This window comes from Acipenser ruthenus, chromosome 31 (genome assembly GCF_902713425.1).
Source record: "Acipenser ruthenus chromosome 31, fAciRut3.2 maternal haplotype, whole genome shotgun sequence".
NCBI classification, from domain to species: Eukaryota; Metazoa; Chordata; class Actinopteri; order Acipenseriformes; family Acipenseridae; genus Acipenser; species Acipenser ruthenus.
This window is the reverse complement of record NC_081219.1, coordinates 3861942-3885650: the sequence shown is the minus strand read 5'-3', so window position 1 is coordinate 3885650 and position 23709 is coordinate 3861942. Positions and strand designations below refer to the sequence as shown.

Genomic DNA, 23709 nt, shown 5'->3' with positions numbered 1-23709 from the left:
CAAAGCCAACACTGCTCATCACCCTGAGAACACCATCCCCATGGTGAAGCATGGTGGTGGCAGCATCATGTTATGGGGATGCTTTTCATCGGCAGGGACTGGGAAACTGGTCAGGATTGAGGGCAAGATGGATGGAGCCAAATACAGGGAAATTCTAGAGGAAAACCTGTTTCAGTCTGCAAGAGACCTGGGACTGAGGCGAAGGTTCACCTTCCAGCAGGACAATGACCCTAAACACACAGCCAAAGCTACACTGGAGTGGTTTAAAAACAAGAATCTGAATGTCTTAGAATGGCCCAGTCAAAGCCCAGACCTCAATCCGATTGAGAATCTGTGGCAAGACTTGAAAATTGCTGTTCACCAACGGTCCCCATCCAACTTGACAGAGCTTGAGCAATTTTGCCAAGAAGAATGGGCAAAAATTGCAGGATCCAGAGGTGCAAAGCTGGTAGAGACTTACCCAAAAAGACTCACAGCTGTAATTGCTGCCAAAGGTGCTTCTACCAAGTATTGACTCAGGGGGGTGAATACTTATGCAACCAACAAATGTCTTTTTTTTGTTTAGTTAACTTTTGTGTCACAATAAAAAATATTTTGCACCTTCAAGGTGTTAAGTATGTTGTGTAAATCAAATGGTAAAAATCCCAATTAAATCCATTTTAATTCCAGGTTGTAACACAACAAAATGTGGAAAAGTCCAAGGGGGGTGAATACTTATGCAAGGCACTGTATGTGAATGCTTAAAATATGATATTTTATATATTAGCATTACAGTTAAATGAATAGCTGTTGTTTGATTGCCATTTTGAACAAGATTGTTAAGTTTTAGGCTGCATCTCTTAAAGTGATAGCAAGTTAGACTAGCAGGTGCTCCAAGGCACCACTGTTTTAGTTGCTACACACCAGTACATCACACTGAGATAGTCATAGTGATTCCTCCTGTTTCTGTATGGGATAAACAACGATAAGTGAATTATTTGAACACATATTCACATCTCTGAGTTAACACTTTCCTAATTCAACTCCATTGACAACTGTAATTGCTGTCTCACCTTCCATTAACAATTGAATTGACAGGTAACACTTTACGAATTGGACTCTGGGGGGGAAAAACAGGATCAACAGACTTAAGCAAATCACTATTTCTGTTTTTATTGTAAAACTGCAATAAGTCAAAATGTGTTATTTGAAGGCTGTACAGTACTGCAGAGACAGTCGATTATGTGAAAATCCCAAATTTAGATGCTAAAAGTGTGAGAGATTACTTCTGTCCTTAATGCTTGTAGTAATTTGACATATAAAATTGGTTCTCTGTGTTTTTCAGCATTCCTACTTTACTGTGCCTGATATAAGAGAACTCCCCAGTATACCAGAAAATGTGAGTATTTTTATTTCATTTCTATACACAAGAGTGAAGGCCCAGAGATTTGGCAGCCACACCAGTCTACAATTCCATACCTGGTATACCTGTGTAGAGCATAGCTGTGATTTTATCTCAGGGGTACTACGGAGTGGGCATCTTTCAGTTTTATTTTTGTTTGGGGTGCTTTTTAGGTTTTGTATTCTTCTGCTAGTGAGTGTGGTTTCTAAAAGAAGTGTAATTCTTCCCTCTCTCCCAGCCTGTCCATCCGTGTATTTACAGTGCATGTATCACATTCCCATGTAGTGAATGTAGGTCACGGTGGTTATTGATTATCTATAGTATCTATACATAAACTGAACATCACCACGGGGTCGGCTCACACTGTACCGATCAGCTTTTTAAGAGTAGCCCGGGGGTAGCGTCCTGAACTTCCACAACGTAGAGCAAGGTTCACTATTGGCTTGGAGCTGAAGACATATTCAGATTTTATTGGCCTTAAGTTTAGAGAAGGGGAAAGGTAGTTTTTAACAAGTCCTAAGGTTAGGCTCAGGACATAGTTAAACGCTATTCCTGGAGCATCCTGTACACTTGTGCAAAGTGTTTAGTTTGTGATGTAGTCACTCCTGGACATTTTGATTTTTCCCAGAGCCTTTTTCAGTGGACCAATCCATAACCTGCAACTGTGGCAGGGGATACGTATGTGTGGCAGTCTGGCAACACAGACAGGATGGGTGAAATGGTAAATGCGCTTGCTTGCGCCGGTTTATTGCAAATAAAAAGGTTGAACTAAACAGAAAAACACTGACTGAACAAACAAAAACAGCATGTTGGCCAAAGTAAATAGACAGACAAACAAATCACAGATACGAGTACCTTCAGGATGGTTCACAGTAAGTAGCAATCGTTTCTTTTTATTTTCAACAGACTTACGTCTCTCCTCTGACACTCTCCGTCCACACTCTGAGAGTGAGATCTTATATAGCAGGTAGTCAGGAGCTAATGAGACAATTGGTGATCATTTATCTCCTGACTACCTGCATTCCACACATGAAGACAGCGAGACGGAGTTAACCCTCTCCCTGCTGAGTCAACACAATATAAAATAGCAGACGGTTTTCATCCGCCTGCATACATTTAAACAATATAATAATAATAATAATAATAATAATAATGAAAAACATACAGAAATACCCAGGGGTGGGCACTTTGCCACAGTATGTTACTGAAATTCTTAAAAAGTTCTGAATGAGAGCAGACCATAAACACTTGCCCGGAACCTAGCAGCTGATTGATCTGAGACATAAACGTTAGGGATGAGGGGAGGATATTGGTCTGGCTTAGCCCACCTGTGATCATCTGGCTAGAAACCCACATGGCTCTTGAAGACATGAGAATATTGCTTTCTGGTGATCAGGTTTCAGGCTTTAAACCAATAAACAAAAAGAAAGCTAAGTCAATAATTACAAGCAGCGAGAATATATTGTTACCAGCGACTTAAGGATGGCTGTTATGGGTTGAAAGATTTGTCCATCTATCACCCGATGTCAGTTCACCGGCAGAGTACATGCTTGCGTACATTATTACTTCAGCCATCGTCACAGGCAGAACTCTGGTTAAAACAGCTTCTAAAACCACGTGCCAATGCAGAGAACCACTTCTCAATTATGTATTGCTGGAAATGCAGAAGTAACCACACGTTGTAGTCGTACAAGAAAGTAATTGGCTTTTATAACATAACCTTCATACTCATGTCTGTACAGTTAGAAATCTAAAAGGTCATCTAAATCAATGATATCTCTTGATTTCTCAATTCCCGCTTGACTCAATAAAACCTGAAGCTAAGATATGAAGCAGCTGGTGTCTATGTTTTCATGCCCTAAAGACCATGTTGGTGTTTGATCTCACATGTGGTAAACACTTTCAGAGCATTCTGGGAACAACAGCGTCTGTTATGTATCACTATTGATTTGGAATTTATTTTGTGTACAGAATCACCATTTGAAAGTGTATCGCAAAAAGCCTTACTTTTCTTTCTAGAGCGTCACTTTATATTCTAATATCTGAAAACCAGGTACAAACTCAGCTGGGTTTTTTTTGTTTGTTTTTTGTACTGTTTTATAAATGTATAACTCTTTCTTTCCTTATTTATTTTATAATAGTTTCCAGTATTTAAGGGGCTGTGAATACAGGAAAACCTTTGTCAGGTCTTGAGTGTCTTTTAAATTTCCTTTATTTAATTTAAGGTGTGAGAAGGTAATTCAGAATGCGCTCTCAAGCTCTCTTTGAGGCATATGTAACACAGACTAGATCAGCAAAGTGCCTGTATAGTTGTAACAGGGAGTGTACAGACACTGTGTAATAACAGCAGTACAAAAGGAAAGGCGATGCATTTGATACTGCTGCCTCTGAAGACACTACAGCCACTGTGTAATAACAGCAGTACAAAATGAAACGTGATGCATTTGATACTGCTGCCTCTGAAGACACTACAGCCACTGTGTAATAACAGCAGTACAAAAGGAAAGGCGATGCATTTGATACTGCTGCCTCTGAAGACACTACAGCCACTGTGTAATAACAGCAGTACAAAAGGAAAGGCGATGCATTTGATACTGCTGCCTCTGAAGACACTACAGCCACTGTGTAATAACAGCAGTACAAAAGGAAAGGCGATGCATTTGATACTGCTGCCTCTGAAGACACTACAGCCACTGTGTAATAACAGCAGTACAAAAGGAAAGGCGATGCATTTGATACTGCTGCCTCTGAAGACACTACAGCCACTGTGTAATAACAGCAGTACAAAAGGAAAGGCGATGCATTTGATACTGCTGCCTCTGAAGACACTACAGCCACTGTGTAATAACAGCAGTACAAAAGGAAAGGTGATGCATTTGATACTGCTGCCTCTGAAGACACTACAGCCATGGTGACTAACTGGAACACTGCTGCAGCAGGGTGATCCTGGTTTCATACCCTGATGGCTTTTTTTTGTATTTTTTTGGGAGGGCAACATTCTTTCCCTGCACTACTCTCACTGAAAAATAAATGCATACATGAATTAATACATAAACACACTGATATGAGATTTACAGTCTGTATTTTATTTTAAAACAATAATAAAATATTGTTCAAATAATCTCATATATACACATTTCATTTATATCACTATAAACATATTTGTTAATCTTAATGTTTTTTTTTTGTTTGTTTTAAGATAGTGTTTAAATATAAAAAAATATGTAAATATGGTAAATGGCAAACTAAGTTAGCAACACTAAAATCGAAATTATTTTATTTTTTTTTCCCAAGGAATGTTTGCCTTGAAATGCTTCTAAACAATAAACGTTGTGGGTTTTTTTTTTAAAACATCCCAACCACGTAGTTGTATAAATTACACAACACGATTTTTTACCACCTTAGCGACTACGCTGTTTGTTTTTATTTTTTTGTAACTTTACTAGATTGCAGCATTTACATGTCAGGTTTATGCATTAAGAAAGCAGTATCATTTATTTGCTAATTTACAAAAAACATAAATAATACCTTAAATTTAAAAGATTATTCTGTGCCTTGCAGAAGCTCTCAGGCAGCCATTTCTGGGTTTCTTTGTAACCAATAGAAGATCAGCTTCTTCCACAACTAGCCAATCAGAAGTGATAGGGTTGGGACGTAAACACTTCTGCAATTCAGTTTTCAGAAACTTGCATGGCTCTCTACAAATATACCTGGAGTGTCTTTGTAGCACCAGAACAAACAGAAAAAAATAAATAAATAAAAAATACTTGTCTGATGGGCAAAGGATAGCGGCAAAACTTGTTGTCCCTTACACAAATCTTGTTGTACCGGACGTCGGGCGATATGAATTGCACACCCCTGGTGTATTAAATACGTTTGAAAGCTTTGTGGATTACAAATGCACTGTATTTATTTTGAAAGGGACTACAATACCTGCTCGTGATGAGACGTAAGATATGGAAATATAAGATACATTTTAGACATGCAATATTTACACCCAAATTTTATAAAAATATTCATTGATCTGAATAAGGACGTTTGGCACAATCGATAGTCCGTGCCTAGGGCTCTTCATTTTTGGTTTTTATTTTTGATCACATGATGTCCCTTTTTTTGGAGCCGACTCCGTTCAATTAAACTCTTGGAAAAGTGCTGATTGCGAAACAAGTTCACTTTAGTTTTTTTTCTCCTGTAACTTGATTGATACTATGATTCTGTTTAAAAAAAAAAAAAAGGCAGCTCCTTATTTTTAATTCAAACGAATGCAAACAGCAAGTGAAGTTAAATTGATTTAATTAAATCGTAATTAAGAGGAAACTTATTTCCAAAAACAGGTTATAACATTTTGCAGGAAAAGCAATTAACTGAATTTGCTTTTTGTGTTCGGTTTGAATTAAAAATAAGGAGCGGCCTTTTTTTTTTTTTTTTTTTTACATTATCAATGAAACAGAATCTAGTATCATTCAAGTTACAACAAAAAACAAAAGAAATGGAGTCGGCACAGTACTTTAAAGGGACATCACATGACCAAAAATAACAACCGAAAACAAAGAGCCCTGTACATGCCATGCAAAACCCGCTTGAGTCGTTCCATCAGCTTTTACTGAACGCCTGCTGGCTGCTGAGGCGTGCTTTTAAAGAGGCCAGCCTGTTTCTCTTCAAGTCTCATCCAGGAGGATATTCAAATGAAAATTGGTTGTGATTTGTTTCATAATGACATTTGAAGTTGCTCACCTTGTACAGACTACAGTGTGCAAGCAATTTGTTGCAGATGAGACAGAGGTTTGCCACTGTTTTCAGTGAAAGCAAACTCTTCCTCCTATTCTGGCTGAAAGCCTCATACCTCCGTTTATTAACTGTGGATTGTTTGCTCAATGCCATTGTCTCTATGAAACAAATGAGCACTTAATTGAAAATTATGAAATTTAGTTTCAACTGCATATCCGGCTTTCACTAGAGGTGAGCTATGCATGTGCCAGCGCGCAGGGTCGAAGGTCATCACGTGACAGAACGTCCTTGCAGTGAACATGCAGGCTCAAAGAAACTGAAGAGAGAGAAGAAAGAATAATAAATACAGAGAACAAAAATAATAAAGTTGTTGTGTTTTTTTTTACTTTTTCTCTTTTCGTGTTTGTTTATTATTCTTTCTTCAGTTGATTCGAGCCGCAAGGTGTGCGTCAGCCAGCATTTCACCGGGAGCCACGCTTCAGGTTTGGCCACCTCAGGTCTATGGCAGCTAGATCTCAAGAGCTGGTCCTGAACACAGGTCAAAAACTGAATTAAACACAATATTTAAGTCATTGTAATGGTTAAAAACATAAAAAAAATGAAAATGTAGATTGACGCTACTTAATCTTTTAAATCATTTATTTCTCAAAATAAATAAATACATTAATTAATAACAGACATACTTTTTTTTTTTTTAGTGGACTCATTAACGGGCCAATGGCATTCAAAGTGCTGAAACGTTTTAATCGTTGTTATTTTACAGAAACGATCCTGTTTATTTGTTAAACAATCCTTCATTAACAGTACATTACTGTTGGGATAAATACACTTTTAGTTTCATGTGAAATTGGGTAAAATCCTAAAACCCAAACCACTTAAATAGTGAATAATAAATAAAAAATAATAATAAAATAGGTCTGCACTCAGTATCTGGAGTCCACTATACATAAAGTGTATTTTTTTTTTTAAAGGCAGAGTTGGAGCGGGTTACAGAGATATTAAAAGGAACGTTCAATTCAGTGACACATGTTTTGACTAGAACTCATTGCATTTATTACGTTTCTTTTAGTATTTCTAAAGCACTTTTTTATTTTATTTTTAAACAGATTTATTCTCTTTTGAAGTTGTATTTAGTTGCTCTGGAAGTGTATAATCTCTGTGCGTTTGATGGATGAGGTACTGGACAGTATCATTGGAAATTATTCTAACTGTGCTACAGCACCTTGAAAAATAAACTGTCTGAGACTGTTCATTTCAGTTTGAGAGGCGCAATAATGATGAGAAACTCTTAACGTTTTCAAAACGTGAGCTATGTGTCTGAGCTGGCTCTCATTAACTTGCTGGTTATTCTACCCATTCTTACCCTTAATCATTCAGTGCTATTTCAAAGATGTGAAGCAGACAGGTCTCCTGCACCCTGGCTGAACTGACCAATCTGTCTGCTGTCCCCTTGAAATAAGAACACAGTGTGTTCGTAACCTGGGGAGCAATTCACCGGAAATGCTCCAGCAATGAACAGTCCCTCATTTTAATCCTAGCTCCCACAGCAGGTACTGTATGAGGGGCCGTATTAAAGCAGTTATGTCCAGAGGGAAATACCAGATTCTGGTTCCGTTTCTGGTGTCTTTTTGGCCAAACCGATTCATAATATGCAATACATTTTGACGCGGGGAGGGAGGGAGGGCGGTGGGGTATGATTAAGATTATATGTCAGTGAAGTTAGGGAATTTGTTTCTGCTTTTTCTAAATGTTATGTTTTTGTATTTTTCCACTGGAGGAAAATAGTTCCTTAACAGAAGTTCTTTTTTTCCCTTTGTTGTCTGTGTGCGGAGGGATATTACTTCTCAGGTGATGAGGTCTCTCGCATGTGATATTACTGAGCCAGTCCTCTTGCTAGTATTCTAACAGATAATCATATTTAAACCTGGATGGATATTGAAACTGACTGTAACAATATTGTGTTGCCACTGACTGTATTGTATTTGTGAAAGCATTTTGTACTGGCACTAAAAGTGTAAATTTAACAACCTCAAAATAAGAATTAAAAAACTACGCTAATCTTTGACGGTTATGCTTTTACGGTGTATTTAATGAGCAACTTGATATGGTTATTAAATTTCAGGAGTATCAGAGTTATTTTAAGATGTATTATTTTTCTTTGTATCGTTTCTGAAATACCAATCACTTGTGGCATGAAGGCAGAGTGTTGCAGGGGGGAGAGGTTAATGGTTACACTCTGGTTTACCAACTGTACGTAGTTATATTAAGGCCACAGGGGTGCTTTTAAACTGCTGAGTTTTATAAAGAATGAGGGGACTGAAACAAATAAGGATACAATGTGAATCTAGACAAGAAGGAGAATGCATGACTTAGTATAACTCATATATTTTACAACCATATCAGGTTGCTCTTTAAGAGTTATTGTTAATATTTCAAAAATGCTAGCCAAACATCTGCACCATTCAGTACCAATACCACTGTAAACATGTCCTTCACGACTCGAACAACACCAGAAGGATATTCACTGCAATGCCTTTTTTTTCTTTATTTTAATCTGGTTGTATCATTTCCCAGTACTTTGTATCTCACATGCACAATAGCAGTCAGTTTGTGCAATTTCTAATTGTTTCCTCCACAGCTAACTCATGTTTCCTTTCTTTACAGAGAAACCTAACTGAATATTTTGTAGCAGTAGATGTCAATAACATGCTTCATCTGTATGCTAGTATGCTTTATGAACGTCGAATCCTCATCTGCTGTAGCAAACTCAGCACTGTAAGTAGAGTCATTAATATATGGTATAGACTGACTGTGGTAATAACCCTACAGATGTGGGATTGGGTACACTGATTCACACTCCTTCCTTTATTCTGGTCATGTGAGATCTGTCGGTGACTGTGTGTGGGGATGGGTGGGTGGGTGTGCATCGGTGTGGGTGTGGGGGGGTGTGAGAGAGAGAGTGGCTGCAGGACTTCCTCTCTTTTGCAGCTACAAAACAGTGGGTCGTAATTGTTTAGCTTTACAACCATCTTATTATGTATGTATGAGTTTTTTTTTTAGTTTTTTTTTTTTATATAAATCTCTGTTTCAATCATTATTTACCTGACTTTGAACTAATGTTCTTTTTTAACCGTGGTGGCTGCTCTTGAAAAGACTGACAAGCTGAATTTCTGAAGTGAGGTGGATTTAGAAATGGCCACTAGGTGTGTACTGCAGTACAGGGCAATAGTGAACACTCATTAAAGGGTATTAAAAGGGCAAGAAATATATAGAAATGTAGAAATAAAGTATCCCTTCAAGTTTTGTTTAACCCTTTAAACAAATATTATTATACTAAGACTAGCAATGAACTGCATTTACAATGATAAGAATATATCCATGGTCCGTCAGTATCCTTGACTGACACATCATGGATTGGATGCACTGCTTTAAGAGGTTGCAGCTGCACAATATTTTTGGGTCTTACTTCTGTCCTTCACTTTCTATATAGGTTGCAAATGTGCAGTTTAGGTCAATTCACGTCACTGTCTTTTGATCAAAGCAGGTCACTGACAGCAAATGAGTCAGTCATTATGGAAAGCAGCTGATAGTTTAATCACAGTAAAGAAGACTTTGAAGGGATGGGAACAGTTGCACTTGGAGAGTGAAAAACTACCTGGAAGTAAAAGAGCTTAATTTCTTTTAAACCAGTACCAGATACCATTTTTAAATGATAATACATGTTTTCTATGATGTTCTTTCATAACTACACACTTATGTCCTATATAGCACATGGAAGTTCACAGCAGATACCGTTAGCTACAGCCACTTAAAGGAAATGGCGCAGTGTGTGAGTGAGGCAATGCAAACTGTAATGCGTCTGCTTTGGAGAGGGTTTCAGGACTTTTATGTGTCTTGGATGCTAATAACCCGAGTGTTTTGCTTCTTATGTACGGCACTCACCTCAATGATGTTTAATAATGCTACTTCAGCTCCAAGTGCCCACGAGATTAAAGCCCAGGGCAGAAACCGCTGTCTGTCTCTCAGTAAGGGGGTTTCATCAATGTGAGCTTTCTGTTTCCACATGCTCACTTAAATGATTTCTTAGTCGTCAATACTATTGCCATGTAGTGTATTGCACAAAAGAGTATGTTTTTCTTTTAACTTGCTAATGCATATTGATTGAGTGTTTTTATTCGATGTGTAAGCAGGACACGTTTTAATAGCTCTTGAGAATGCAGTGGCTTATGAAAGTTTGTTTCTCTTCCTGTCGTCAAGAAAGATACCATTTTTATTTTGATAGTGAAGCTAAAACCGGAGAGCGAATGAAAGTTAACGGAAGTTAATGAAAATCAACCTCATTTCTTATTGGCTTGCAGAATCCATTTTTATAGAGTTTTGTAGTGTTGTTTACATTTGTGACAAAACTTGCTGTGTTTTTAACAGGTCAAATCTTTATTGAACGGTTAAATCATGTTTCATGCTGCGATATTACTGAGGCTCTATTTGAAATGAAATGGTGCCCCTCAAACATGGTTATTCTGTGCAGGATGTACCCCATCAAACTGGGAAATCAAATAGAATTACAGGGGTTCTGAAATGTATTGTCCAGTTTTTACAGATACATTATACAAACCTGTTTATTATTAGGGAACATTTCAATAGATAACTTACATGTTAGAGTGGGTGGATACAAAGTACCATGACTATCTCCTCAAGACAAAGTGAGCTGGGAAGCATAGGATTGCACACAGTGTTCTGTACACAGTGCTGCACTAATATGCTTTTCTGTCTTACTTGAGAAGAATCATCATCTTTTCAGAATCAACTTTTGATAGAAAAGTTAGTAAACATGGTGAATAATGATCTTAACAGAAAAAACAATAGATAATATTAGAGAACGCACATAGTAGGAGAACATTTTTCATAATCTAATATATGCCTTTAAGAGAAATAAGCAGTGACAATTCTCTTTTGGAAACGTACAGTATGGCAGTATTTCTTCACTGGTATTAGAAGTGGGGTCCCAGTTAGTCCCCTTTTTGTTTCAATAGATACTACATCATTATATTCCTGATCCATAACCTGGCTAATTTGTAACTGTCACTAATGTATTCAAGTGTTCATACAGTACATGGCTTAAGGAAAAACTGTAATAGAAATGCAGTCACTAATCAATCTATTCTTTCACTCTGCTTTCAAGGTAAATTGGTGCTCTTTTAAGCTTTGCTCTGAAGAATGTAGACAACACAATGTTTGAAGAGTTGTTGTTTTTTTGCTGAATTTGTACAAGAAGACAGCTGTTCATATCCAGCTGGCTTTTTCTGAAATCCTGGGTCTCTTGTGGATAACTCACATTCCCACTTGCACACAGCAAAGAAAAGGCTTACAAGCAATGAAGTGTGTACGTGTTTTACTGTAGCATTCTTTTTTTGAGGTACTTCATTTTAAATATCATTTTTCCCTATGAGGATTAGCAATATATGCCCATTGGCATTCTTTTGAAGAGAAAGTGGCTTCAAATGTAATTTGAATTGCTTTTCTTTACACTCCTCTTACTAGGATATGGGATTTCAATCATTGTGAGTGGTTCTGGATTCTGATCCTTGTATCTCTAAATCTGCCTTTGCCCACACTACTTCTCTGCAGAGCCCTTATTGTCAGGACTGCACTTGTGTAGACACTGTGATCTTCTCTGCACAGCCCTTATTGTCAGGACTGCACTTGTGTAGACACTGTGATCTTCCCTGCAGAGCCCTTATTGTCAGGACTGCACTTGTGTATACACTGTGATCTTCTCTGCAGAGCCCTTATTGTCAGGACTGCACTTGTGTAGACACTGTGATCTTCTCTACAGAGCCCTTATTGTCAGGACTGCACTATGCTGACCCGTAAGGTTCTCCAGGCACGCTCAAAGTCAGGTAAAGACAGATTTAGAGACAATGGTAATAACTCTGTATTGGATTGACAGAGCCGCTCTGTAGGATTGCAAACACCACAGAATGCAGTAGTAGGGAAATATACAGTTGTAGTCAAAAATTTTCATACCCCAATGAAAATTTATAATTTCTAGAAATTTCTCGAAAAAACAAAGAATTTTAGGGAAAATCTTTTGTAGCAAACATTTTGCTTTTGTAGATGAGGAAAAAAAGTTACAAGAAATAGATGTCTGCAATTATTTATTTCAGCTTTTTTTTTGTTGTAAAACTCCAAAAATGCTAATTCAGAAGTATTCATACCCTTTGATGCTATCATAGTATTGTCTACAAGGTGCTAGAAAGTTCAGTATGATAATGCAGAACCTAAATCTGGAAAAGTCTAGAAAATGCTGGATTGTAGGTGAACATTCTTAGAGAGTATAAAAGGGTTAGGCATAGGGTGATTGCTGTCATTACCAATAAGTCAATATGGGAAAAAGTAAAGAGCTATCTGAAGACCTTAGGCAGAACATGATTTATTGTCATAAATTTCAACTACTGTTTCTATTATCAAGAAGTATAAAGGTACTGTCACAACGCTCCCTCGGTCTGGAAGAAAGAAGGTTCTTTCACCAAGAACAAGTAGAAGAATTATGAGCAAGTGGGTCTGGGGTTTCCATTTCAACCATAGGTCGAGTATTAACATGGTGAAGGTCTCAATGGTCGCAGGCCAAGGAAAAAGACACTCTTAGGAAAACATCACAAGGACAATCGCTTAAAGTTTACAAAACAACATTTGAATGAGTTCTGGTTTTGTGGAGTGATGAAACAAAAATCGAGCTATTTGGTCACGATGAGCGTCGCTACGTTTGGAAAAAGTTTGGTGAGGCGTACAAAGAAAAGAACACTATACCTACTGTCAAGCATGGAGGTGGTAATATCCTTCTATGGGGCTGTTTTTTCTCTCATGGCACAGGACATTTATTTCCAATACATGGTAAAATGGATTCCCTAGCATACCAAAAGATATTGGCCAATCATCTGAAACCCTCATCTACAAAACTTGGTTTAAAGCACAACTTCAACATGACAATGATCCAAAGCACACATCAAAATCTGCTTCAGAATGGTTAAAGAAGAATAAAATCAAGGTTCTGGGATGGCCTAGTCAAAGTCCTAATCTAAATCCAATTGAGAAACTTTGGTATGAGTTGAAGAAGGCTGTGCATAAGAGAGGTCCTCGGAATTTGAATGAACTGGAACAATTTTGCATTGAAGAATGATCAAAAATCACTAAAGAATCATACCAAAAGTTCATTGACAAATATCTCAATTGTTTAAAAGAGGTTATTATTGCTAAGGGTGCCTCAACTAGCTATTAATTTAATTTTCCTTGTCAGGGTGTGAATACTTTAGAATAAGCATTTTTTGAGTTTTCAAAAAACATTGCTGAAATAAATAATTGTAGACATCTTTCTTGTAACTTGTTTTCCTCATCCACAAAGGCAAAACTTTTGCTACAAAAGATTTTTCTTATAATTATTTGTTTTCGAGAAATTGAGAAATTATACATTTCTATTGGGGTATGTAAACTTTTGACTACAGCTGTATGAAAAGCTATTTAAATGACATTTCCAACTACTTTTCATGACTATCAAGGTGTATTTTATTCATTAAAATGACATTCTTTAAAATAGCTTCAGAAGTCAGTGCAGTTGTATGATGCTTGCAATCATTCTGAGTGGTTCTGGTTTACTCCAATATTGAATTATGTGAATTATAGTGTTTCTTTATATCTGTTTTTACCTGACTTTGAGCGTATATATATATATATATATATATATATATATATATATATATATATATATATATATATATATTTATACAGACGTGCTCAAATTTGTTGGTACCCCTCCACAAAAAACAAAGAATGCACAATTTTCTCTGAAATAACTTGAAACTGACAAAAGTAATTTGCATCCACCATTGTTTATTCCATATTTAATAGAAATCAGACTTTGCTTTTGATTTTTTATTCAACATAATATTGTAAATAATAAAACAAATGAAAATGGCATGGACAAAAATGATGGGACCCCTAACCTAATATTTTGTTGCACAACCTTTAGAGGCATCACTGCAATCAAACGTTTTCTGTAGCTCTCAATGAGACTTCTGCACCTGGTTTGGCCCACTCTTCCTGAGCAAACTGCTCCAGCTGTCTCAGGTTTGATGGGTGCCTTCTCCAGACTGCAAGTTTCAGATCTTTCCATAGATGTTCGATAGGATTCAGATCAGGACTCATAGAAGGCCACTTCAGAATAGTCCAATGTTTTGTTCTTATCCATTCTTGGATGCTTTTAGCTGTGTGTTTTGGGTCATTATCCTGTTGGAGGACCCATGACCTGCGACTGAGACAGAGCTTTCTGACACTGGGCAGTACGTTTCGCTCCAGAATGCCTTGATAGTCTTGAGATTTCATTGTGCCCTGCACAGATTCAAGGCACCCTGTGCCAGGCGCAGCAAAGCAGCCCCAAAACATAACCGAGCCTCCTCCATGTTTCACTGTAGGTATGGTGTTCTTTTCTTTGAAAGCTTCATTTTTTCGTCTGTGAACATAGAGCTGATGTGACTTGCCAAAAAGCTCCAGTTTTGACTCATCTGTCCAAAGAACATTCTCCCAGAAGGATTGTGGCTTGTCAATATGCATTTTAGCAAATTCCAGTCTGGCTTTTTTATGTTTTTCTGTCAAAAGTGGAGTCCTCCTGGGTCTTCTTCCATGGAGCCCACTTTCGCTCAAAAAGCGACGGATGGTGCGATCAGAAACTGACGTACCTTCACCTTGGAGTTCAGCTTGTATCTCTTTGGCAGTTATCCTTGGTTCTTTTTCTGCCATTCGCACTATCCTTCTGTTCAATCTGGGGTCGATTTTCCTCTTGCGGCCGCGCCCAGGGAGGTTGGCTACAGTTCCATGGACCTTAAACTTCTTAATAATATTTGCATATGTTGTCACAGGAGCATCAAGCTGCTTGGAGATGGTCTTGTAGCCTTTACCTTTACCATGCTTGTCTATTATTTTCTTTCTGATCTCCTCAGACAACTCTTTACTTTGCTTTCTCTGGTCCATGTTCAGTGTGGTGCACACAATGATACCAAACAGCACAGTGACTACTTTTCTCCATTTAAATAGACTGAATGACTGATTACAAGATTGGAGACATGTGTGATACTAATTAAAGAAACTAATTAGTTTGAAATATCACTATAATCCAATTATTTATTATCTTTTCTAAGGGGTACCAACAAATGTGTCCAGGCCATTTTAGAATATCTTTGTAGAATAAGCAATAATTCATCTCTTTTCACAGCTTCTTTGCTTTATTCTATGACATACCAAAGGCATGCAAGTATACATGATAAAATAGCTTTTAATTTCATCACTTTTCAGGAGGAATGAAGCATTATTTCAATGAGCTGTAAGGGTACCAACAAATTTGAGCACGTCTGTATATATATATATATATATATATATATATATATATGAATAGTTCAAGTGGGCTGGTTGAAAGGTCACATTGTCACATGATTTTAATGGATGTGATTTCCATTACATGAGAGTAGATGTTAAAACTTCACGCTGATTTGAACTCGGCTCTCGCCAAGATAAGCACCAACTAAGACGTAGCTTTACAATAAACTACTGTGATCCATCTGCATCTCCATCCATATCTTTCTGCCTGGTGTTGATGGTGGAAGTGTAATGCTGGCTCCAGGGATCAGCTTTTTTGTTCCCCAGTGCATCAACACACACAACGGCTGCGATGCTGGCTCCGGGGATCAACCACAGTGCGGTCTCCCCAGCGCATCAGCATGACAACCGTCTGGATTGAGCTAAGTAGGGTACATCTCTGGGGTCTTCAAGTGGGCACCTTCCATCCCCGACACCTCAAGAGGGCTCAACAGTGATTCTGGCGTCCCAGCATCACCCCCCTCCGTCCACTCAACTCAGCCCAGCTTACTTACCCGTACATCAGCGTTGCTTTCTTTCTATTGTGCTTGAGATCCCCAGCCAGAATATTTCTGTCTCAACCACAGACAACTGCTGCTCCTTTCTGCTGCTTCAGATAAGTTCTTTACTGTGCGATGCAACTCTTGACCACTGAACCCGACATCTCTGAGAAACCGGGTTGTAGAGTGTACCACAAATCCTCGACAACCCACCTCCACTGGGTAAACCCGGACTCTCCATCCTCGCTTTTCCGCTTCAGCAGCTAGTTGAGCATACCGAAGTTTCTTCCTCTCATACGCCTCATCCACAGCATCCTCCCATGGCACTGTTAACTCTACCAGATGAACAAGGCGTGCTGATCCAGACCACAAGACAATGTCTGGTTGAAGGTTAATGGTGGCAATCTCGGGTGGAAAAATAAGCCATTGACCAACATCTGCCAGCATTTTCCAGTCTCTAGCAGCTTCCAGTTGTCCTGGGCGAGGCTTGGTTTTAACACCTTTTCTTGGTGGTTGCTCTCCTGGACGGAGGAATATTGTCTTTTGTGTGTAATGCTTTGATGGAACTGGTGGCAGCTTATTGGTCATGTTACGCTTGTCTTCCAATGCTAAGGCCAAATATCTCAGCACCTGGTCATGGTGCCAAGTAAACTGTCCTTGGCTAATACCCACCTTACATCATGTCAAAATGTGCCTTAATGTTGCAGGTGATGAACACAAAGGACATGAGGGATCCTCACCCACCCAGAGGTTTAGGTTCTGTGGTGATGGGAGAACATCATATGTTGATCTGATGAGGAAACTTATTCTGCTCTGTTCCATTGTCCATAGGTCTTGCCAGCCGATCTTGCGTTGTTCCACACTCTCCATCTCATCCATTCTCCCTGCTTGGCCTGGGAAATGGCCTTTACACACCTTATCCTCTCCTCCTGCTTTTGCACCTCGTTGACTACTAGCTTCCTCCTTTGAGCTGGGGTTTGCTTTGTGCCATGTCCATGCTGAACTTGCCCTCCTAATGTCATTGATTTGAAGGGCATCCTTTGCATCTTCCACGGCATTCTTTACCACCTAACATTCTTCCAGTTTTCAACACAGGTGCTGCCTCCCTTACGCATTTGTCGGGTGACTCTACTAATGTAATTTCCAATCGGACCTTGGTGCACTTAAACTCCTCAGTTAGAGCGGAGACTGGTAGCTGCAGTATTCCTTTACCATAAAGTCCCACTCTGCTGAGGCAGCGTGGAACTCCCAACCATTTCCTGATGTATGAATGATTCAAGCTTCTAGCTTCTCAACTGTTGTCAAAGAAACCTCGTACACAGTCAGTGGCCACAGCAGCCTTGGCAGTAGACAAACTGAAAGCCAGGTAAAGGCATATTTAGAAGTCGATGTTGAAGCAACAGAACCCCTCAGACAGACTGCAAACATCATTAAATAGTAATGGAATGCATATGTATTTTAACAACATACCGCATGTAGCTACTTTAAAAAACAAATTGGTTAAAGCTTTGTGAATAGGGTTCATTGGAAGAAACAGTGGACCATTCTTGTGGTTTTAAAACTTGATTCTGTCAACATTAATACACCCACCCTTTGTTATCTCACCCCTCGCTATACATCGGATTCAGATATTTCACGGTCCTGGAGTTGGCTCCCCATTTTTACTGTCTAACTGCGTATGCCTTAGCTGCAGTATACATAGGCACTTAGAATTACTGTTTGTTTTATTTTGTACTGCACATCAAACAAAAATATACAAAATAATTAAAAACAAAACATTAATATCATACTGCTATCATATACACATGTATTGCACAATAACACAAAGCAAATTAAATATCTACTTGCTGAAGCGGTTTTTATTTTAGCCAACAAGGTGTTCACTTGTGGCAGCAATGCACTAGCAAAAGTCACAAGATAATGTCATCAGCTCCCTAGCAACAAGCCTCTTGTGTTGGGAATGGATTCTTTCAATGCAACAGGTTTGTACATTTGAGAAAGGAGAGGAAGACTCCTGAAATTATTTGGAGACTGAAGTTGATGAGAAGCAATTACCCTCCACTGTAAGAATTAAAACGGTACTTTTTAAATGAAAAATGAGAAAAAGCGGGTTGCGTAGAGGATTTATTGGACCCTGATGCCCATGATAAAACGAAGGAGTGATTGTACAGTATTTGTTAGCCTATTTGTTTTTCTATGGGTCTCTCGCTATATCACGGCCCTTGATATATAGCGGATTTCACCCGCGATGTATCGAGTGAGTGGTGTAATATAATAATGTCTTTTATTTTATATAGTGCCTTGCATGAGTATTCACCCCCCTTGGACTTTTCCACATTTTGTAGTGTTACAACCTGGACTTAAAATGGATTTAATTGGGATTTTTATCATTTGATTTACACAACATACTTAACACTTTGAAGGTGCAAAATATTTTTATTTTGTGACACAAAAGTTAATTAAACAAAAAAAAAGACATTTGTTGGTTGCATAAGTATTCACCCCCCTGAGTCAATACTTGGTAGAAGCACCTTTGGCAGCAATTACAGCTTTTTGGGTAAGTCTCTACCAGCTTTGCACATCTGGATCCTGCAATTTTTGCCCATTCTTCTTGGCAAAATTGCTCAAGCTCTGTCAAGTTGGATGGGGACCGTTGGTGAACAGCAGTTTTCAAGTCTTGCCACAGATTCTCAATCGGATTGAGGTCTGGGCTTTGACTGGGCCATTCTAAGACATTCGGCTTCTTGTTTTTAAACCACTCCAGTGTAGCTTTGGCTGTGTGTTTAGGGTCATTGTCCTGCTGGAAGGTGAACCTCCGCCCCAGTCCCAGGTCTCTTGCAGACTGAAACAGGTTTTCCTCTAGAATTTGCCTGTATTTGGCTCCATCCATCTTGCCCTCAATCCTGACCAGTTTCCCAGTCCCTGCCGATGAAAAGCATCCCCATAACATGATGCTGCCACCACCATGCTTCACCGTGGCGATGGTGTTCTCAGGGTGATGAGCAGTGTTGGCTTTGCGCCACACATAGCATTTTGCGTTAAGGCCAAAAAGTTAAATTTTGGTCTCATCAAACCAGAGAACCTTTTCTCCCACATGCCTTTTGGCAAAATCCAAACGGGATTTGATATGGGTTTTTTCAGCAATGGCTTTCTTCTTACCACTCTTCCCAGCTTTGTGGAGCATCCGGGTTATAGCTGTCCCATGGACGGTTTCTCCCATCTCAGCTGTGGATCTCTCCAGCTCCTTCAGAGTTACCATTGGCCTCTTGGTTGCTTCTCTGACTAATGCCCTCCTTACCTGGTCACTGAGTTTTGGTGGACGGCCTTCTCTAGGCGGAGCGGTTGTGCCATATTCTTTCCATTTTTTAATAATGGATTTAACGGTGCTCCGGGGGATGTTCAAAGTTTGGGATATTTTTTTTATAACCCAACCCTGATTGGTGCTTCTCCAGAACTTTATCCCGGACTTGTTTTGATAGCTCCTTGGTCTTCATGATGCTGTTTGTTTAGATATGCTCTCTAACAAACTCTGGGGCCTTCCAGAAACAGGTGTATTTAATCTGAGATCATGTGACACTTTAATTGCACACAGGTGGACTCCATTCAACTAATTATGTGACTTCTGAAGGCAGTTGGTTGCACCAGAACTTATTTAGGGGTGTCACAGCAAAGGGGGTGAATACTTATGCAATCAAGACTTTTCAGTTTTTTATTTGTAAATAATTTTGAAAAATATGTAGATTTTTTTTCCCACTTCGACATTATGGACTATTTTGTGTAGATCAGTGACAAAAAATCCTAATTAAATCCATTTTAATTCCAGGTTGTAACACTACAAAATGTGGAAAAGTCCAAGGGGGGTGAATACTTATGCAAGGCACTGTATATAGCACCTTTTATAGTGGACTTTTACAGAGGTAGTCTGTGAACTGTTTATTATATGCAGAGTCACTTACAATAGGACACTGATTTAACATCTCATCCGCAGGACGGAGCACAAGGAGGTTAAGTGACTTGCTCAGGGTCACACAGTGAGTCAGTCAGTGGCAGAGGTGGGATTTGAACCGATGACTTCCTGGTTACAAGCCCTGAACTTTAACCACTGGACCACACTGCCTCCTTAAGATCTGTAGGTCTCTTGTTTTGTGCACCATGATTTTAAAAATCCAGATCTCGTGCAGTATTTAGATCAGTTCAGTGGCCCCCAGGATGATAATGATAACATCTTTTCAACACTCTACCCCACTTCAGGAGCTTGCAAGAAATGTAAATCTCAGGGCTTTGAACAGTAGTATCCCTTACCGGTACTATAATGCATGGAAATCTAGCAAGAAGTTAGTTAATGATGAATAGGTGGTTCTTTGAAGTACGGGAGCAGGCTGTTGGTCTGCCATCAAGTGCTTGTAGTAAAAGCCATGAAGGACTGTGGCAAAGTGGTTTGCAGTGTGCAGGTGTATTGGTGATGCGGTGCTCAGGAAGAATAGACACAAGGCAGTCCACGGTAAAACAGCTCTTTATTTGGCTGGGTTGCATGCCGGCAACACTTAAATAATAAGCACAGGCTTTACACAGCAATGTGTATCGCTCCATGCAAACCAATGGGTTCAGTCCTGAAATAATACGACACGGTATACAACACAAACACAACACGGTCACAAGTCCACAGTGAGCGCTCTTAGTGCAGGTGGTGAGATACAGGTAATGTGCACAGGAGGGATGTGAAGTCCGGGTTTGGAAACTGGCCCCTTAGCAACAGCTCCCGGATTGTTTAGCCGTCTAGCAATGACAAATACAACAATTACTACACAGGACAAAACAAACAAAACACTCACGGTATACATATTGCTGTTTTGCACTTCCGTTAGGTGCAGTTTTGAAAGAGAGCAAACATGTATTTTTATTTTAAAACATGATTTTTGGTAATACATTAGATTGTTCTCGGTTTCCATCCTTCTCTTAGGAAGTCTGTTACACTTCCTAAGTAATATCACCTCGGTGGTGCCTTCAGGTCAAAGCATGTTGCTGGCTGGAAGTTTGTCCGCCAATAGTGGAAGCAGCTGGTGGGTAGTTCACCCTCCAGAGGAAATGACCTAAGAAGTGCAAGACTCAATTCATTAACTTGGCACGCTACCAAAGATCATATGTTAAAATATAAATCATGTTTACTGTGGTAGTTTGTTAGCTGCAACTGTTTTTAATACTGCGGAGCTGCATACAGGTCTAGGGCAGTCAGAACTGCAGACCACTAGTAGTATAGGAAAGATAACTCAGACTGTGCTATTATGTTCATACCTTCATGAGAATGCAGGTGCTAGTTGAAAGGCATTATGGGACAAGAAGGCCATGCCACCTTATAACAGGTTGCATGGTATAATACCAAGTGAGAATGGTGTTAAATTGTTTAGGAGTACCTTATTGTCTATAGAATAATAATGGTGCATTGCAAAGTCATTGTGTTAAAAATACTGCATTATAGGCTGGCTCCTTGCAGGCATTTAGGTTTGAGGGTCTCACAAAGTACTGCGTTATAGGCTGGCTCCTTGTAGGCATTTAGGTTTCAGGGTCTCACAGAGTACTGCGTTATAGGCTTGCTCCTTGTAGGCATTTAGGTTTCAGGGTCTCACAGAGTACTGTGTTATAGGCTTGCTCATTGTAGGCATTTAGGTTTCAGGGTCTAACACAGTACTTGGGCTCCAAGGGCTACTCACAAGGATACATGTTTAATGTGTTCTTTGCTTGGATAGCTCTCGTCATGGACATATTTTGCTTTCCAAATGCATCCGGGACAAGGAGTATCCAAGCTATGGAAAACCACAGCAAATGAACCGGGTGTCAGTCATACCTGACCTTTCCTATCAATCACTTTGAATACCAGTATCTCCTCCCCACCAAATCACAGTGTGTCGTCAGCTAGGCTGGTCAGAAGCGACTCATAAACTGAAAGTGGTGTATTATGTACAGGTTTCATGGTGCTCCAATGAAGATGTAAAAGGTGAGTGATTTATTACAGTATTTTCTGAAAAATAAAGGTCAATAAGAAGCAAGCCTAGTTATAGTGCCCTTTACTGTGGTAATACTACATACATTGTGTGAGAGAGGAGACATGGAAAGGGGTTAAACAGTAGAGGCTGGGTGGCCACAGGCTGAGTAGGTGCAAGTGAAAGAAGACAGGGCCTGTACAGTATGTTGGTCTGCAGCCAGGGCCACACTGCATGTGTGTCTGCATGACTAGCTGTATGAACAACTCACAGTCTTTGTTTAAAATTGTATTACAAACTGTGCACAGCAGAAGCCAAGAACCAGTAGTTGGAAAGTCACCAAGAAAACGGGAGATGGACAAAACACTATACATTGTCTCACTAATGGCAAGAAGGTGGTGTGTGCATATTATTATTATTATTGTTATTATTATTATTTGTAGGAATGAATGAATGAAAAAAGAAATACAAGCCGTAAGCAAGGCATGGATTTAATGTGCCAGACTGTTTTAATACCACTTCCTTAGTAGACAAAGACTTGGTTTAGTCATACAACAGACCTTTGTTGTTAAATGTTCAGGGGGCCCTCTTGATAATTGTATTCTGACTCAATTGTATCTCAGATATTGTTCAAATTAACTACACATGTGGCTGGAATTTGGTGTATTTGACTAGGTGAAGGATCTATGATTCAGTTTCATCTCACATGCTGTATTTCCTTATTGAAGTTATTAAAGTAGCAACATATCTTCCCTGAGGTTTAAAACCAAAGATCTGTTTAGAAAGATTACACATGTAGAAGTGCACCTGCTGCCTGATCTCTCCAATACCGGCACTGTGCAACCTCAGACTGATAACCCCAGTTCTCTTTATAACGGGGCTTTCGAAAGTTAGAGCTGGCATACAGCTATAGGTGGAGGGTCGTCCTGGGCACTGATTTGAGATTTTTGCATTTCAAATTAAACAGTGATGTAGACAGCCCAGTTGTAAGTGTTTGTAGGAGCAGGTAAAATAATTGTAGATGTTTTATTTTGTTTTGCTACGTTTACCAATGATTTAAATTCCACTGTCTTACCTCCTATGAGTTTTAAAGTGATTACTTGTCCCTCTTTTGTTGTGCTTTCCAATATTACGCTGTAGTTGCTGCGTCCTGGTTTGTTTGCTGTATGTCACATGATCCGATTGCAGCGAGACCATTGCAGTGACGTTGATCATCAACAAGGTAGCAGGAAGCAGCAGCAGCTTTTCATCTAGTGCTGGTTTTGAAATTGAAATTGAAGTATAAAATACAAGCAAAGATTCAAAAGACTGCAGAAAATGGGAAAGATCATTTTGCTAGTGCAAATAAGAGATGTTACAAATCATAATGCCAGTGCCAGCCAATCAGAACGGCAGATTTCAGAGCCTTCCAGTGCATCTTATACTGACGTGTGTCGATGCTAGTTCTAAAGACACGGATACATACCCTGTGCCTCGTGGTATAAGAGTGTCGTCTTGTTTCTCATCAAAGTGCCCATTGGAAGACACCTATACCAAAAGGGGCCAGCTGTGCATGTTAAAGGGAATATGTCTAGGTCTTAGTCTAACAAAACAAGATTACCTCTGACATATTAAATCCACCACAGAGTAAAAAAAAAAAAAAAAAAAACGTTGGAAGGTAATTTCGATGTTATCTCTTGGAATTGTTGTTAAGGAGTTGAAAGCAACCAAAAATCAT

General features: G+C 39.1%; 1 protein-coding gene across 5 annotated transcripts in view; it reads left to right on the top strand.

Moving 5' to 3' along the window:
• The window catches only part of LOC117396900 (DENN domain-containing protein 1A-like), a 426143-nt gene that overhangs the window by 192747 nt on the left and 209687 nt on the right, over positions 1-23709 (top strand). For 4 of the 5 annotated variants that reach the window (XM_059005295.1, XM_059005296.1, XM_059005298.1 and 1 more), the window contains exons 8-9: positions 1325-1378; positions 8774-8884. In XM_059005295.1, the coding sequence (XP_058861278.1) occupies positions 1325-1378; positions 8774-8884 (165 nt within the window). The remainder of the gene's footprint in view (positions 1-1324; positions 1379-8773; positions 8885-23709) is intronic. The other variant, XM_059005297.1, reaches the window with a different exon arrangement.